This window comes from Rhinopithecus roxellana, chromosome 4, assembly GCF_007565055.1.
Source record: "Rhinopithecus roxellana isolate Shanxi Qingling chromosome 4, ASM756505v1, whole genome shotgun sequence".
Classification (NCBI taxonomy): domain Eukaryota; kingdom Metazoa; phylum Chordata; class Mammalia; order Primates; family Cercopithecidae; genus Rhinopithecus; species Rhinopithecus roxellana.
The window spans coordinates 123,703,659-123,720,348 of NC_044552.1; the positions used below are offsets into that span (position 1 = coordinate 123,703,659).

The 16,690-nt window shown below is 39.6% G+C and overlaps 1 protein-coding gene across 1 annotated transcript in view; it reads left to right on the forward strand.

Moving 5' to 3' along the window:
• The first annotated feature begins 653 nt into the window (after nucleotides 1–653).
• Nucleotides 654–16,690, forward strand: part of LOC104657997 (pantetheinase) — a 35,745-nt gene continuing 19,708 nt past the window's right edge. Inside the window, exons 1-3 of the mRNA XM_010357892.2 lie at nucleotides 654–965; nucleotides 2,320–2,544; nucleotides 4,531–4,661. Of these exons, the coding sequence (XP_010356194.1) occupies nucleotides 2,335–2,544; nucleotides 4,531–4,661 (341 nt within the window). The 5' untranslated portion in view covers nucleotides 654–965; nucleotides 2,320–2,334. The remainder of the gene's footprint in view (nucleotides 966–2,319; nucleotides 2,545–4,530; nucleotides 4,662–16,690) is intronic.

Here is a 16,690-nt window from a genome sequence, read left to right on the forward strand (position 1 = left end):
CAAAGAAGTAATTTGTTAACTTCTTGGCAACTCATCTCAGTTTTAACTTTTATTTCAGTGCTTCCTTTTATAAATTGTTACATAATAATGACATCTGTTTGTGAAATATGTGGTATTCCCACCCACCTGGGCATGAAAAGGCCCTAAGAGGTCAACAAGCAGTCAGAGAAGCTGGTGTTTACCGGAGACTCAGGAGGACCAGCCAACCATAACCTCTGGGTTACCTTGGCAATTGCAGAATAAATGCATTATAGTTACTAAAGTAAAAAATTAGATATGCGTGTTTGCATATTGAATTATAAAAATACCATTCAAAGACAAATAGATCTAAAAATAAAATGGAAAAACAGAAACACTAATTCTGTAAATATTACACTTAATGCACAACTGAAACAAAATTTGCCAACTTAGTCAATATCAAAATCTACGAACAGTTTTTCTATTTTATATAATTTCCCTCTCCTCGCTCTGGATCTCCCTCCCCAGCTCTCAGTATTTTATTTTATTTTTTTTACTCTCATTCTTTGTACACTTCTGTTGCCTCTGTGATAAGCAGCTTCAAAGTTGGTTCCTAATGTTTTATTGGATAGAATACAGCAAAAGTGATGAAGTGTTGCTTCCCCAATTACATTACGAAGCATCCGTGGCTTCCATCTCAAGTGGGTTCACTTGCTCTCTGGGAATCTCTCCTCTAAGGGAATCCAGATACCATAATGCTGGCTGCCCTGTGGTGAGGCTTGCATCACTGGGAACTCATGTCTCTGGGCAACAGCCAATGAGGACCTGAGCCCTGCTGTCAGCCACTTGAGGGAACTTGGAGCTTGGAAGTGAATCCTCCTGGAGTCAAGCCTTGACCTAACTAGGCTTGGCGGCTGCTTGACTGCAGCCTTGTGAAAGAGACTTTGGGCCAGAGGCACCAGCTAAACCACCCCCGGATTCCTGACCCACAGAAAGTGGGAGATAACGTATGTTTGCTTTTTGAAGTTGCTGAATTTGGGGATAATTTGTTATATAGCAATAGAAAATGAGTAACTCTTTTGTATTCCTCTTTGTCCTGGCTTCCCCATTTTGAGGAAACAAAAGTAAATCACAGTGTAGAGCTGAAATATTCACATGAAAATAATAATATATTTTTAAAATTATTTGAATGTCTATGTGCTGACATTCCAAAATACATGAATTCCAAAAATTTATAAGTTGAAGTCCTAACTGCCAGTATCTTAGAATGTAATCTTTTTTGGAAACAGGGTCATTTCAGATCTAGTTAATTAAGATGAAGTTATACTGGAGTACAGTGGGCACTAAATCTAATGGGTCCTATGATTCAGTCTCAGTCTTTTAGTGGCCTGTACCCCTGGGTTTATGACCTTCACTTGACTTTTTTCTTCTGCTCTTAGTTGGCATAAAACCAAAGCAGATGGATCACCTGAGGTCAGGAGTTTGAGACCAGCCTGCCCAACATGGCAAAACCCTGTCTCAACTAAAAATACAAAAAATTAGCTGGGCATGGTGGCAGGCACCTGTAATCCCAGCTACTTGGGAGGCTGAGGCAGGAGAATTGCATGAACCCGAGAGGTGGAGGTTGCAGTGAGCTGAGATTGTGCCACTGCACTGCAGCCTGGGTGACAAGAGTGAAACTCCATCTCAAAACAACAACAACAAACAAACAAACAACAACAATGATAAAAGAAGCTAGAGCTGGGATTTTCCTTTTCCCCATGTTAAAGATGAGAGTGGTGTCCTCATAAAAACGGAAAACTTGGACACAGACACACACATGGGGAGAATATCATATGAAGAGACACAGGGAGAAGGCAGACATCTATGGGTCAAAGAGAGAGGCCTGGAACACATCCTTCCCTCACCGCCCTCAGGAGGAACCAACTCTGCTGACACCTTCCTCTGGGACTCCTAGCCTCCAGAACCGCGAAACAATAAATTTTTTACACCACCCAGTTTATTGTATTTTGTTAAGCAACCCTAGTGAAATAATGTACATACAGTTCTTGATTTACTGTTCACAAATTACTGCAATAAGGGAGGGTCCCGTGGGACTACAGGCGCCCGCCACCTCGCCCGGCTAGTTTTTCGTATTTTTAGTAGAGACGGGGTTTCACCGTGTTAGCCAGGATGGTTTCGATCTCCTGACCTCGTGATCCTCCCGTCTCGGCCTCCCAAAGTGCTGGGATTACAGGCTTGAGCCACCGCACCCGGCGGAGTTTTCTTAATTAACTTCCATAGTTTATTTTTAAGGTACTGACTCTGGACACCACGTGTCTTCTCTCTATAAATACCAGGACATGCTCTGTTTTTCAGCAGTCATTGGACTTCAGCATGACTACTCAGTTGCCGGCTTATGTGGCAATTTTGCTTTTCTATGTCTCAAGAACCAGCTGCCAGGACACTTTCACTGCAGCTGTTTATGAACATGCAGTGATATTGCCCAATGTCACCCTAACACCAGTGTCTCGTGAGGAGGCTTTGGCATTAATGAATCGTAATCTGGACATTTTGGAAGGAGCGATCATATCAGCAGCACAGCAGGTACCATCTCTACCATCTCTCCAGTGTACTGGATTCTATGAGAAAGGAGGGGGTCCTAGGAGACAGGGCCGGTGTCAGGGTCCTTTACACTTTTAGATGACATATGTATTAGAGTAGCCAAGAACCTTTATTTTGCAGGTAGAATTCTACTTTCCTCTCAAAATTAGAGCAAGGACACTACCCTAACAGTGAGAACAAAGTTAAGAAAAGAACAATTTGCTCATTATCAAGAAGCAGCAGACCTTTGAGGAACTGGCCATAAATTCAACATCTTTGTTCCCTTTTTCTGGTACAGATGGAGGATGGAGGATAAATGGGTCAGGGACCAGGTGCTATTTTTAGAGTATTAGTGGCCTTCATGTACTCATGTGCTATTAAGGGTTTGCAGGTTTTGGAATAAATTTATAATCTGAAAACAAACAAGTTTTCAATTCCTTGCCAGCATGCATTATATACTTCATACTTCATTCTAATTACAAGATAAAAGTATATGTAATGCATTGTGAGTCCTTAAGTTGAGTGAAGATTTCAGTTTAAAGTTAATCATACAGTATAAATTGTGGTTTACAGGAATATTATTTTAAAAGCTATTAATCTATTAGGTGTAGACCAGGGATATATGAAGTGTGATAAAAGTCATGGATAAATGTGTATTACATATATCCATAAATATATATTCTTTTGTGTTGTTGTTGAGACAGGATTTCACTCTGTTACCCAGGATGGAGTGTAGTGGTGTGATCACGGCTCACTGCAGCCTGGACTTCTCGGGCTCAGGTGATTCTCCCACTATAGCCTCCAGAGTAGCTGGGACCACAGGTGCGTGCCACTGTGCCCAGCTAAGTTTTGGATTTTTTGTAGAGATGGCGTTTTGCCATGTTGCCCAGGCTGGACTTGAACTCCTGACCTCAGGTGATCCACCCGCCTCGGGCTCCCATAGTGCTGGCATTACAGGCATGAGTTACTGTGCCTGCCCTATATTCTTACATATACTAATATTTAAAAGGTTATCAGGAGTTCTGATGTTCTTTTTCACCCTTAGTCCAACTATTTCCTTAAAGGTCACAGAGCTTTTTAAGGTGACTCTCTAATCAGAAGGTGCCTAGGTTAGCTCAGGCAGCACTTGTAGGCATGGCACAGTTCAAGTAACCAGTTTGTGGCTCCTCTTTTTCTGAGAAGCAGGAATCATGTTTGCAGGGGAAGGCTGGGGCAGAGGAGGAAACAAACAGAGCATTTATTAGTCAGTCCTGACACAGGCACAATTATCAGCCAAAGTTCAAGGAGAGGCTTGGTTCCAGGACAAGCTAGGTTTATAGTTAACAACTGCCATAGGAAACAACAATGGCAGGATTAGAAAATTAAAATGCTTGACTAAGTCGGGTGCGGCGGCTCATGCCTGTAATTCCAGCACTTTGGGAGGCTGAGGTGGGCGGATCACCTGAGGTCGGGAGTTCAAGACCAGCCTGATCAATGTGGAGAGACCCCATCTCTACTAAAAATACAAAAATTAGCCAGGCGTGGTGGCGGGTACCTGTGATCCTAGCTACTTATGAGGCTGAGGCAGGAGAATCGCTTGAACCCGGGAGGTGGAGGTTGTGGTGAGCCGAGATAGTGCCATTGCACTCCAGCCTGGGCAACAAGAGCAAAACTCCATCTCAAAAAAAAAAGAGGGAGAGAAAATGGTCCACTAGAAGCCCAAACCTCACCATTATGTAACATATCCATGTAACAAACCTGCATATGTACCCTCTGAATCTAAAATTAGAAATAAAGGAAAGAAAATAAAAATGAAAAGAAACAACAATGCACTAAAAAAAAAAAAAAGGAAATTAAAATGCTTTGGAAAAGAAAATAAATTATAAAAATATAGAAAACAAAATAAGATTTAAGGGGCGTGGGGGGAAGCCCAAATAGTTGTTACTCTGCCACTCAGTTCCTCAGCTCCTTTTGCAGGTCCCCTTTTTGATTAAGGTGCATTTTGAACAGGGTGCGCGTATTATTGTGACTCCAGAAGATGGTATTTATGGCTGGAACTTCAACAGGGACTCCCTCTATCCATACTTGGAGGACATCCCAGACCCTGAAGTAAACTGGATTCCCTGTAATAATCCTAACAGGTAAAGAAACAACTTGTGAAAACTTCACTAGTGAATATCAACTTGATTTACCTGGGAAAACTTTGTTGATGATCATTGCATAGATCCACGATCAACTCTTAAGTTTCAGCATAGCTTATTTTTCATCTACTATGGGTATATTTACTGGGAGAGTAAATATGAATTACGAAGTCACAGAAATCAGAGCTAGAAGGTAGCTGAGAAATCATCACATTTGGGCTGGACGCGGTGGCTCACGCCTGTAATTCCAGCACTTTGGGAGACCAAGGTGGGTAGATCACGAGGTCAGGAGATCGAGACCATCCTGGCTAACACGGTGAAACCCCATCTCTACTAAAAAAATACAAAAATTATCCAGGTGTGATGGTGGGCACCTGTAGTCCCAGCTGTTCAGGAGGCTGAGGCAGGAGAATGGCATGAACTCAGGAGGCGGAGCTTGCAGTGAGCCGAGATAGCGCCACCTCACTCCAGCCTGGGCGACAGAGCGAGACTCAGTCTCAAAAAAAGAAAAAAAGAAAAGAAAGAAATCATCACATTCAATGTGAACATCTCTGGTCTCTGACTCCTCACCAGTGAACAGGAAAATATTTCCCTGTGTGGGTCTGTGATTTGAAAACTGTATGAGTAAATGGCAAAATAGAGTCACATCGGTTTAAGATTAACAGTTTTCCTTTCTCATTGATAAGACAGCTGGTGAGGTTAATGTAGTAAAATCCTTAAAGTGTAAGCTGATTGTAACCTAAGAGGTAATAATATGTCAGGATTGTAAGTGGTTTAAGTCAGGTCTAAAGAGATATTAAGTATGATGAAAGCAGCACTATTAATTTTAATGTAAAGAAACCAACATCTTATACACCTAAGAAAATCATGTCGGTTCACATACTTCTTTCTGAATACACATGGCTAAAATTGTTTTAGGAATTCCTCTTTTGGAACTATTCTCAAAACCACACAACGCCAGTTAGAATGGTGATCGTTAAAAAGTAAACAACAGATGCCAGAGAGGATGTGGAGAAAGAGGAAAGTTTTTAAACTGTTGGTGGGAGTATAAATTGGTTCAACCATTGTGGAAGACAGTGTGGCAATTCCTTAAGGATCTAGAACAAGAAATACCATTTGACCCAGCAATCCCATTACTGGGTATATACCAAAGGATCATAAATCATTCTACTATAAAGACACATGCACATGTATGTTTGCTGCGGCACTATTCACAAGAGCAAAGACTTGGAACCAACCCAAATGCCCATCAATGGCAGACTGGATAAAGAAAACGTGGCACATAACACCACGGAACACTATGCAGCCATATAAAAGGATGAGTTCATGTCCTTTGCAGGGACATGGATAAAGCTGGAAACCATCATTCTCAGCAAACTAACACAGGAACAGAAAACTAAACACTGCATGTTCTCACTCATAGGTGGGAGTTGAACAATGAGAACACATGGACACAGGGAGGGGAACATCACACACCAGGGCCTGTCAGGGGGTGGGGGGCTAAGGGAGGGATAACATTAGGAGAAATACCTAATGTAGATGATGGGTTGGTGGGTGCAGCAAACCACCATGGCACATATATACCTATGTAACAAACCTGCACGTTCTGCACATGTATCTCAGAACTTAAAGTATAATAATTATAATAGAAAAAAAACACAGAAACTGGCTGGGTGCAATGGCTCACACCTGTAATTCCAGCACTTTGGGAGGCCAAGGCGGGAGGATCACCTGAGGTCAGGAGTTCGAGACCAGTCTGGCCAATTTGGCAAAACCCCATCGCTACCAAAAATACAAAAATTAATGGGGCGCAGTAGTGGGCACCTATAATCTCAGCTACTTGGGAGGCTGAGGCAGGGAGAACTGCTTGAACCTGGGAGGCAGAGGTTGCAGTAAGCCAAGATAGTGGCACTGCACTCCAGTCTGGGTGACAGAGCTAGACTCTGTCTCAAAAAACAAACAAACAAACAAACCCACAAAAACTACTTCCAGAGACACCTTGATTTTGATAAGATGGATTTTGACAAATTCCAGAGTTATTTATCATAATCATGTACTCTATTCTTATTTAATTGTATCATAATTATTTATTATTTAATCATGTCATATGTCAGTGTTTTAGTTTCTAGAAGGCAAGCACTCTATTATCACTTCCACTATGAACTGAATTGACTTATTTCTGAATGGCCTTTCCCTACAACCTCATCTCCAAGGGCCTCCTGAACATCCCCACAAGGATGTCCCATTCACTTCATTTCAAGGAACCCGGTTGCCCCTTTATGTTTTCCATCAACTAATGATGTCTGAATTTCTTGCCTCCTTAATTCTCTCACTTACTCTACTTTTTTTTTTTTTTTTTTTTTTTTTTGGAGAGAGAGACTCTGTGTCACCCAGGCTGGAGTGCAGTGGCATGATCTCAGCTCACTGCAACCTCTATCCTCCAGGTCCAAGCAATTCTCGTGCCTCAGCCTCCTGAGGATGACAGGTGTGAGCCACAACATCCAGCTAGTTTTTCGTATTTTCAGTAGAGATGGGTTTCACCATGTTGGCCAGGCTGGTCTTGAATCCCCGGCCTCAAGTGATCCACCTGCTCGGCCTCCCAAAGTGCTGGGATTACAGGTATGAGCCATCACGTCCAGCTGCCTTAATTTATTAACTCTGTAATTTTTTTTTGACTACCTGTTATGTCTAGACATTGTTCTTGGCAATGAAGTGAACAAAACAGATTAAAAATTCCTGTCCTCTTGAAATTTATACTCTAGTGTGGGGAGGTAATAAATTTTTTAAAAAGATAATTATCTATCTATCATCTATCTATCTGTATAGGTATCTTTCATCTGTCTACCTATCTATGATATGAGGTGGAAGTAAATGTTATGGAAAAAATAAAGTGGGGAAGGTGAATAGGGTGGCAAGCATGGGGCTGAAATTTTTAAAAGGTCATCAAAGGGCATCACAGTGAGATTTTAGTAAAGACCTGAAAGAAATGAGGTGACAGATCATATGAGTACCCGAGAAAAGTGCATTCCAGGCTGAGGGAATTCTAAATTGCAAGATCCTGTGGTCAGAGTATGTGTCTAACCTATAGAACAGAAAAAGGGTTAGTGTGGTTACAGTGATGTGACAGAAGAGGAGAAAAGAAGGAAATAGAGGCAGAAGGGTAGGAGGAGTGCAATGTAGAGAATAAGTTCCAGGGTATAGGTCACCAAAGAAGCAGAGGACAGTTAAAAAGCTGTTGTGATAATTTTGGCAGAGAGATGATGGTGTCTGAGATCAAGAGATGGTAGACGTTTAGGTATTGAGAAGTGGACAGATTCCGAATAAAGGCTGAAAGTAGCACTGGCAGGTTTTGCTGAAAGACTGGATGTAGGATGTGAGAGAAAGGGAGGACTCAATATCCTTTCCTGCTCTCATAGAATCAGATCTCATCCTACTGAGTATGTTTGAAGTATGCACAGAGTTGATTGCTTCCTCTTCTCATAGTCACCAAACTTTTGGGACCACATCACCTCTTAGACTGAGTGTTAAAGGAACAGGCTCTCATCACTCTTCTTTTTTATTTAATTAATTTATTTAGTATTTATATGTTATATCATTCCAGAAGGATTTGAAGTCTCTAATTATATCTAATATAATTAAAAATAGGATAGTTTAGTCTTAACAACAAAGTAGAAACCATATGAATAGAGGAAGCAGTTGTTACGAGGCATCATGGTAAAGAGCTGCTCATTACAATTGGATATTAAGTATAGTTCTAAGAGTTTCCGAGCAGCTAAGAGAAATACAATTTTGTTCAAACATTTCCATTGCGTCATAGAAGAAAGCTTGCATATTTCTTCAGTGACAAACTATGTCTAATAACCTAACTTAAAGATGAATTATTCAACTTTTTTTGTTAATTATTTTATTCTTAACTTTCATGGGTACATAGTAGATGTATATATTTACAGGGTACACGAGACGTTTTGATGTTTGTACACAGGCATGCAATGGTAATAATCACATCATGAAGAATGGGGTTTCCATCCCCTCTAGCATTTATCCTTTGTATTACTAACCATTCAATTATACTCTTTTAGGTATTTTAAAAAGTACAATTATTATTGATTATAGTCACCCTGTTGTGCTATTGAATACTAGACCTTATTCATTCATTTTAACTATTTTTTTTGTACCCATTAATCTCACTTTCTCCCCACCCCTCCCCTAACTATCCTTCACAGCCTCTGGTAACCATCTTTCTATTCTCTATCTCTATCTCCATGGGTTCAATTGTTTGATTTTTAGATCCCACAAATAAGTGAGAACATGTGATGTTTGTCTTTCTGTGCCTAACTTATGTTATTTCACATAACCTAATTATCTCCAGTTCCATTCATATTGTTGCAAATAACTGGATCTCATTCTTTTTGTGGCTGCATAGTACTTTATTCTGTACGTGTATCACATGGTTGTTTCCAAATTTTGGCTATGTGAACAGAGTTGCAATGAACATGAAAGTGCAGACATCTTTTCTATGTACCGATTTCCTTTTTGAGGGGTATATACCCAGCAGTGAGATTGCTGGATCATATGGTAACTCCATTTGTAGTGTTTTGAGAAACCTCCAAACTGTTCTCCACAGTGATTGTACTAATTTGCATTCCCACTAACAGCATATGAGGGTTCCCTTTTCTCCACATCCTCACCAGCAATTTTAATCAGTGCGAGATGATATAACTGTAGTTTTGATTTGATTTGCTTTTTTTTTTTTTTTTTTTTTTTTTTTTTTTGAGACGGAGTCTCGCTCTGTCGCCCGGCCTGGAGTGCAGTGGCCGGATCTCAGCTCACTGCAAGCTCCGCCTCCCAGCTTCACGCCATTCTCCTGCCTCAGCCTCCCAAGTAGCTGGGACTACAGGCGCCAGCCACCTCGCCCGGCTAGCTTTTTGTATTTTTTAGTAGAGACGGGGTTTCACCGTGTTAGCCAGGATGGTCTCGAACTCCTGACCTCGTGATTCGCCCGTCTCGGCCTCCCAAAGTGCTGGGATTACAGGCTTGAGCCACCGCGCCTGGCCTGATTTGCTTTTTTTACTTTCTTTTTTTTTTTTGAGACAGAGCCTCACTCTTGCCACCCATGCTGGAGTGCAATTGGTACGATCTCAGCTCACTGCAACCTCTGCCTCCGGGTTCAAGCGATTCTTCTGCCTCAGCCTCCCGAGTAGCTGGGATTACAGGCGCCCGCCACTACACCCGGCTAATTTTTGTATTTTGAATAGAGACAGGGGCTCCACCATGTTGGCCAGACTGGTCTCAAACTCTGAATTCAGGTGATCCGCCCGCCTAGGCCTCCCAGAGTGCTGGGATTACAGGCGTGAGCCACCGCGCCCTGTTGATTTGCATTTTTTTCTGATAATCAGTGATGTTGAACACCTTTTCATATGCCTGTCTGCCATTTGTATAACTTCTTTTGAGAAATGTCTATTCAAATCGTTTGCCCATTTTTGAATTGGATTATTTGATTTTTTTCCTATAGAGTTGTTTTAGCTCCTTATATATTCTGGTTATTAATCCCTTGTCAGATGGGTAGTTTGCAAATATTTTATCCCATTCTGTGGGTTGTCTCTTAACTTTCTTGATAGTTTCCCCTGCTATGCAGAAACTTTTTACCTTCATGTGATTCCATTTGTCGATTTTTGCTTTGGTTGCCTGTGCCTGTGAGGTATTACTCAAGAAATCTTTGTTCAGACCAATGTCCTGGAGAGTTTCCCCAAAGTTTTCTTTTAGTAGTTTCATAGTTTGAGGTCAAATATTTAAATCTATAGTTCATTTTTATTTATATGGTGAGAGATAGGGGTCTACTTTCATTCTTCTGTCTGTGGATATCTAGTTTTCCTGCACCATTTATTGAAGAGAGTATCCTTTTCCCAATATATGCTCTTGGCATCTTTGTTGAAAGTGAGTTCACTGTAGATGTTTAGATTTATTTGTGGGTGCTCTATTCTGTTTTATTGGTCTATGTGTCCATTTTTATGCCAGTACCATGCTGTTTTGGTTACTAGAGTTCTGTAGTATAATTTAAAGTCAGGTAATGTGATTTCTCCAATTTTTTTCTTTTTGCTCACGATGGCTTTGGCTATTCTGGATCTTCTGTGGTTCCACATAAATTTTAGAATTCTTTTTCTATTTCTGTGAAGAATGTCATTGGTATTTTGATGGAGATTGCACTGAATCTGTAGAATGCTTTGGATAATATGGGCATTTTAATAATATTGATTCTTCCAATCCATGAACATGGAATATCTTTCCATGTTTTGTGTCCTCTTCAATTTCTTTTTTTTTTTTTTTTTTTTTTTTTTTGAGATGGAGTCTCGCTCTGTCACCCACGCTGGAGTGCAGTGGCCAGACCTCAGCTCACTGCAAGCTCCGCCTCCCGGCTTCACACCATTCTCCTGCCTCAGCCTCCCGAGTAGCTGGGACTACAGACGCCGCCACCTCGCCCGGCTAGTTTTTTGTATTTTTAGTAGAGATGGGGTTTCACCGTGTTAGCCAGGATGGTCTCGATCTCCTGACCTCGTGATCTGCCCGTCTCGGCCTCCCAAAGTGCTGGGATTACAGGCTTGAGCCACCGCGCCCGGCCATCCTCTTCAATTTCTTATATCAATGCTTTACATACTTCATTTTAGACAGCTTTCACTTCTTTGGGTAAGTTAATTCTTAGGTATTGTATTTTATTGATAGCTATTATAAATGCTATTCCTTTCTTGATTTCTTTTTCAGATTGCTTGCTGTTGGCACATAAAAATACTACTGATTTTTGTATGTTGATTTTGTTGTCTGCAACTTTACTGAATTTGTTTACCAGTTCTATTAGTTTTTCAGTGGAGTCTTTAGGTTTTTCCAAGTATAGGATAATGGCATCTGCAAACAAAAATAATTTTACTTCTTCCCTTCCAATCTGGATGTCTTTTATTTCCTTCTCTTGTCTGATTACTTTAGTGAGGACATCTACTACTACGTTGAATAATAGTGGTGAAAATGGACATCCTTGTCTGTTCCAAATCTTAGAGGAAAGCTTTCAGTTTTTCCTCATTCAGTATGATACTATTCATGGGTTTGTCATAAATGGCTATTATTGTGTTGAGGTATGTTCCTTCTATACCCCTTTATTGAGGGTTTTTATTATGAAGGAATGATGAATTTTATCAAATGTTTTTTCAGTGTCAATTGAAATGATCATATGGTTTTTGTTCTTCATTCTGTTGATATGATGCATCACATCAACTGATTTGTGTATGTTGAGCCATCCTTGCACCCTTGGGATAAATCCGACTTGGTCATGAGGAATAATTTTTAATGTGTTGCTGCAATTGGTTTGCTAATATTTTGTTGAGGATCTTTGCATCAATGTTCATCAGGAATTTTGGGCTGTAGTTTTCTTTTTTATGTGTCTTTGGTTTTGGTATCAGGGTAATACTAGCCTCATTAAATGAGTTTGGAAGTATTCCCTTCTCTAATTTTTGGAATAGTTTGAATAGGATGGGGATTAGTTCTTTAATTGCTTGGTAAAATTCAACATTGAAGCCATTAAGTCCTGGGCTTTTCTTTGCCAGGAGAACTTTTATTACAGTTTCAATCTTATTCTTTGTTGTTGGTCTATTCAGGTTTTGGATTTCTTCCTGGTTTAATCTTGGTAGGTTGTATGTGTCTAGGAATTTATTCATGTCTTCTAGGTTTTCCAATTTATTGATATATAGTTGCTCATAGTAATCTCTAATGATCTTTTGAATTTCTGCAGTATTGGTTATAATGTCTCACTTTTCAACTCTGAGTTTGTCTTCTCTCTTTTTTCTTAGTCTCACTAAAATTCAATTTTGTTTATCTTTTCAAAAAACCAACTTTTTGTTTTGCTGTTCTTTTGTATTTTTTTATTTCAATTTCATTTATTTCTGTTCTGATGTTTATTATTTTTCTTCTACTAATTTCAGATTTGGTTTGCTCTTCTTTTCATAGTTTTTTAAATGCATCATTATGCTGTTTATTTGAAGGTTTTCTTCTTTGTTAATGTAAGTACTTATATCTACAAACTTTCCTCTTAGACTGATTTTGCTGTATCCTGTAGGTTTTGGTAAGTTGCATTTCCATTTCCATTAGTTTCAATAAAATTTTTAATGTTCTTCTTAATTTCTTCATTAACCCACTGGTAATTCAGGAGCACGTTCTTTAATTTCCATATGTTTGTATAGTTTTCAAAATTCCTTTTGCTATTGATTTCTAGTATAATTCCATTGTGGCTAGAGAAGATACTTGATATGATCTCAATTTTTAAAAAATGTTTTAAGATTTGCTTTGTGACCGAGCATATCGTCTCTCCTTGAGAATGATCCATGTGTGGAGAAAATGTTTATTCTGTAGCCATTGGATGATATTTTCTGTAACTACCTATTAGGTCAGTTGGTCTATAATGCAGATTAAGTCCAATGTTTCTTTATTGTTTTTCCCTCCAGATGATCTGTCCAATGCTGAAAGTGGGATGTTGAAATCTCCAGCTATTGTTGCTTTGGGGTCTATCACTCTCTTTAGCTCTAATAATATTTCCTTTATATATCTATATGCTCAAGTGTTAGGTGCATATGTATTTACAATTGTTATATCTTCTGACTGAATTGACCTCTTTATCATTGTATAATTAATTTCTTTGTCTCTTTTTATGGCTTTTGTCCTGAAAACTATTCTGTCTGATAAAAATATAGCCATCCCTGCTCCTTTGGTTTTCCATTTGCATGGAGTATCTTTTGCTATCCCTTTATTTTCAGTCTATGTGTGTCTTTATAAGTGAAGTGTATTTCTTGTACACAACAGGTCATTGCCTTTTATTTGTTTTTAATCCATTCAGCCACTCTATGTCTTTTGATTGGAGAGTTTAGTCCATTTACATTTAATGTTTTATTGTTAAATAAGGAAATACTCCTGACATTTTGTTTTTTGTTTTCTGGTTGTTTTGTGGTATTGTCTTCCTTGCTTCCTTCCTGTCTTCCTTTTTGTGAAGGTGTTTTTTCTCTGATGGTATGTTTTAATTTTTGCTCTTTATTTTTTGTGTATCTGTTGTAGGTTTTTTGATTTGATGTTATCATGCAGTTTGCAAATAACAACTTGTAATTCATTATTTTAAACTGATGACAACTTAACATTGATTGCATAAACAAACAAGCAAAAACTAATAAAAGCTCCATACTTTAACTTCATCCCCCATATTTTTTAATTTTTAAAATTTCTATTTATATCTTATTATGCTATCTATGCCTCAAAAAGCTTTTCTTGTCATTATTTTTGATTGGTTCATATTTTAGTTTTTTTACTCAAGATATGAGAAGTTTACATCACAATTATAAGTTATAATACTCCATGTTTGCCTATGTACTTACTATTACCAGTGAGTTTTGTACCTTCAGATGCTTTCTTAATGGTTATTGACATTCTTTTCTTTCAGTTTGAAGAAATTTCTTTAGCATTTCTTATAGGAAATGGCAGTGGGTTCTTTTCTGACCCACAGTGGGTCTAGACATGCCATCCAGGAACTAAGCCCTGTAATTGAGAACTTTAGGATTCTGCTTGGTGCTTTATGTTACTGTGGCTAAGTTGGTACCCAATTTGTAAGACAAAGTCCTTTTACTCTTCCCTCTCCTTTCATGAAGCAGGAGTCTCACCCCATGGCCACCACAGCTGGGAAGGTGTTAGGTCACACCTGAAGCCAGCATGGTACTGGGACTCACCCAAGGCTTGTAGTGAGTACTGCCTGGCTATCACTGATGTTTATTCAAGGCCCAAGGACTCTTTAGTTAGCAGGTGATGAATCTTGCCAGGACTAGGACCTTCCATTCAAGGCAGAAAGTTCCCTTATAGCCCAGTGTATGTCTAGAAATGTCATCAGGGAGCTAGGACCTGGGTTGGGGGCTTCAGTACTCTGTTTGGTGCTTTATTTTACTGTGGGTGAGCTGTTATCCAAGTTGCAAGACAAAGTCCTTTCTATACTCCTCTCTCCTTTTTTAAGGCAGAGGGATGGAGTTTCTCTCTCAAAGCTGTGAGCTGTGCTGCCTGGAATTGGAGGAGGGGTGATGCAAGCACTCCTTTGACCACTCCAGCTGGTGTCTCACTAGGTTATGGCACTCCAAGGCTACTGGTTCGGAGCTCAGTACAGCACTAGGACTTGCCTAGGAATAGTAGTCCTTGTGGCTTAAATCAGTGATCCCAACATTTTTGGCACCAGGGACTGGTTTTGTGGAAGACAATTTTTTAATGGGCAGGGTGGAGGATGACTTCTGGGTAAAACTGTTCCATCTCAGATCGTCAGACATTCGTTACATTCTCATAAGGAGCATACAACCTAGATTCCTCAGATGCACAGTTCGCAACAGGCTTCCACTCCTATGAGAATCTAATGCTGCAACTGATCTGACAGGAGGCAGAGCTCAGGCAGTAATGCCACTCACCTCCTGCTGTGCAGCTGGTTTCTAACAGGCCACGGACTGGTAATGCTGTGCAGCTCAAGTCCTAATAGATCACAGTCCGTGGCTTATGGATTGGGAACCCCTGGCCTAGACTGCCTTTCGAGTTTATTTAGAACCCCAGATAACTTTGTCCCACACTGGTGATGCTTGGTGGAACTCAGGTTCTGACTGCTGGGAGGACAATTCCCCTCTGGCTAGAGCTGTTCTAAATGTGCTGGCTGAATTCTCTGCCATGTTGCTTTCTGCTGCTACATGGCATCACTGACTTCCAGTGCAAAGTCCCACAATCACTGTACGTTCCTTCTCCCAAGGGCACAAATTTTCTCTCCACACCATGTGGTGATCTGGAGGATGGGTGAGAGTGGTGTTGGCAATTAAAGACTTTCTTTCCTACCCTCTTCAGTGCCTCTTGTCTTGATATGATTTTAAAACAAGGTATTGTGATTACTCTTCTGATTTTTGGTTCTTATGAAGATGCTTTCTTGTGTGGATGGTTGTTCAGTTTGGTGATCCTGCAGGAAGACAATCACTGGAAGGTTCTATTTGGCCATCTTGCTCTGCTTCCTCCTCATCTTTTATTTCTTTCTCTTGCCGATTGCTCTGGCTAGGACTTCAGTACAATGTCAAATAGAAGTGGTGAAGGTGGGCTTCCTTGTCTTGTTACAGTTCTTAGAACAAAGGCTTTCAGCTTTTCCCCATTCCATAGGATGTTAGCTGTGGGTGGTGACATAAATGCCATATATAGCCTTTATTATGGTGAGGTATGTTCCTTCTGTATAATAAAGTGCACATCTCTGAATTATGTATTACTTGCATTGTGGGTGCCAAGAAACTATTTATACTGCCTAGAATATTAACCTTTATTATGCCTAAAGAGTTCATTAGTCAAATGTTGGTTTTGATGTAGACCTCATAATTTAAAATTTAACATTTAAATTAAATAGGTTATCATTTTTTAATACCACCTAAATACAATATATTTATCCAATATAGAAAGTTAGATCAATGTTAGAAATGGAGTTTCATAGTGTACTTTTTCAGACTCATCATTAGCATTTCATATTTATACTTTTAGCTTTGATTTGAATGTTTCACAGATGAATTTAAATCTACACATGGTTACACCATAGCATAATATTAATTAGGCAGTTTCCCTAAATTTGAGACCATCACCTTAATGTAGTTGTGATGTTTTGAGGCTCCATAGTTTAAATCCATTATACTATTATGGAGTCTATAGAGCAGGGTTATGGAGAAAGGTTTCAGAGAAGGGCTTTTTGTTGCTACTATAACCTTATTTAAAGAAACAACAAAAAACCCAAACTTATTTGAAGCCTGCTTAAATATTACTGTTAAATGTGAAGTATCTATATCTAAGATTCATAATCATATGAATGTCAACATTTAGTTTTGAGTAGAAAAAGATAAATCATTACTGTGAGTTAAGAAATTTGAATGGCGATGTGTGAGGGAACTCGTAGCATGTCCATTCCACCTTTTCCATCTCCACCCTCCCCAGAGTTTCATCCCCAGGGTGCCCTGCTT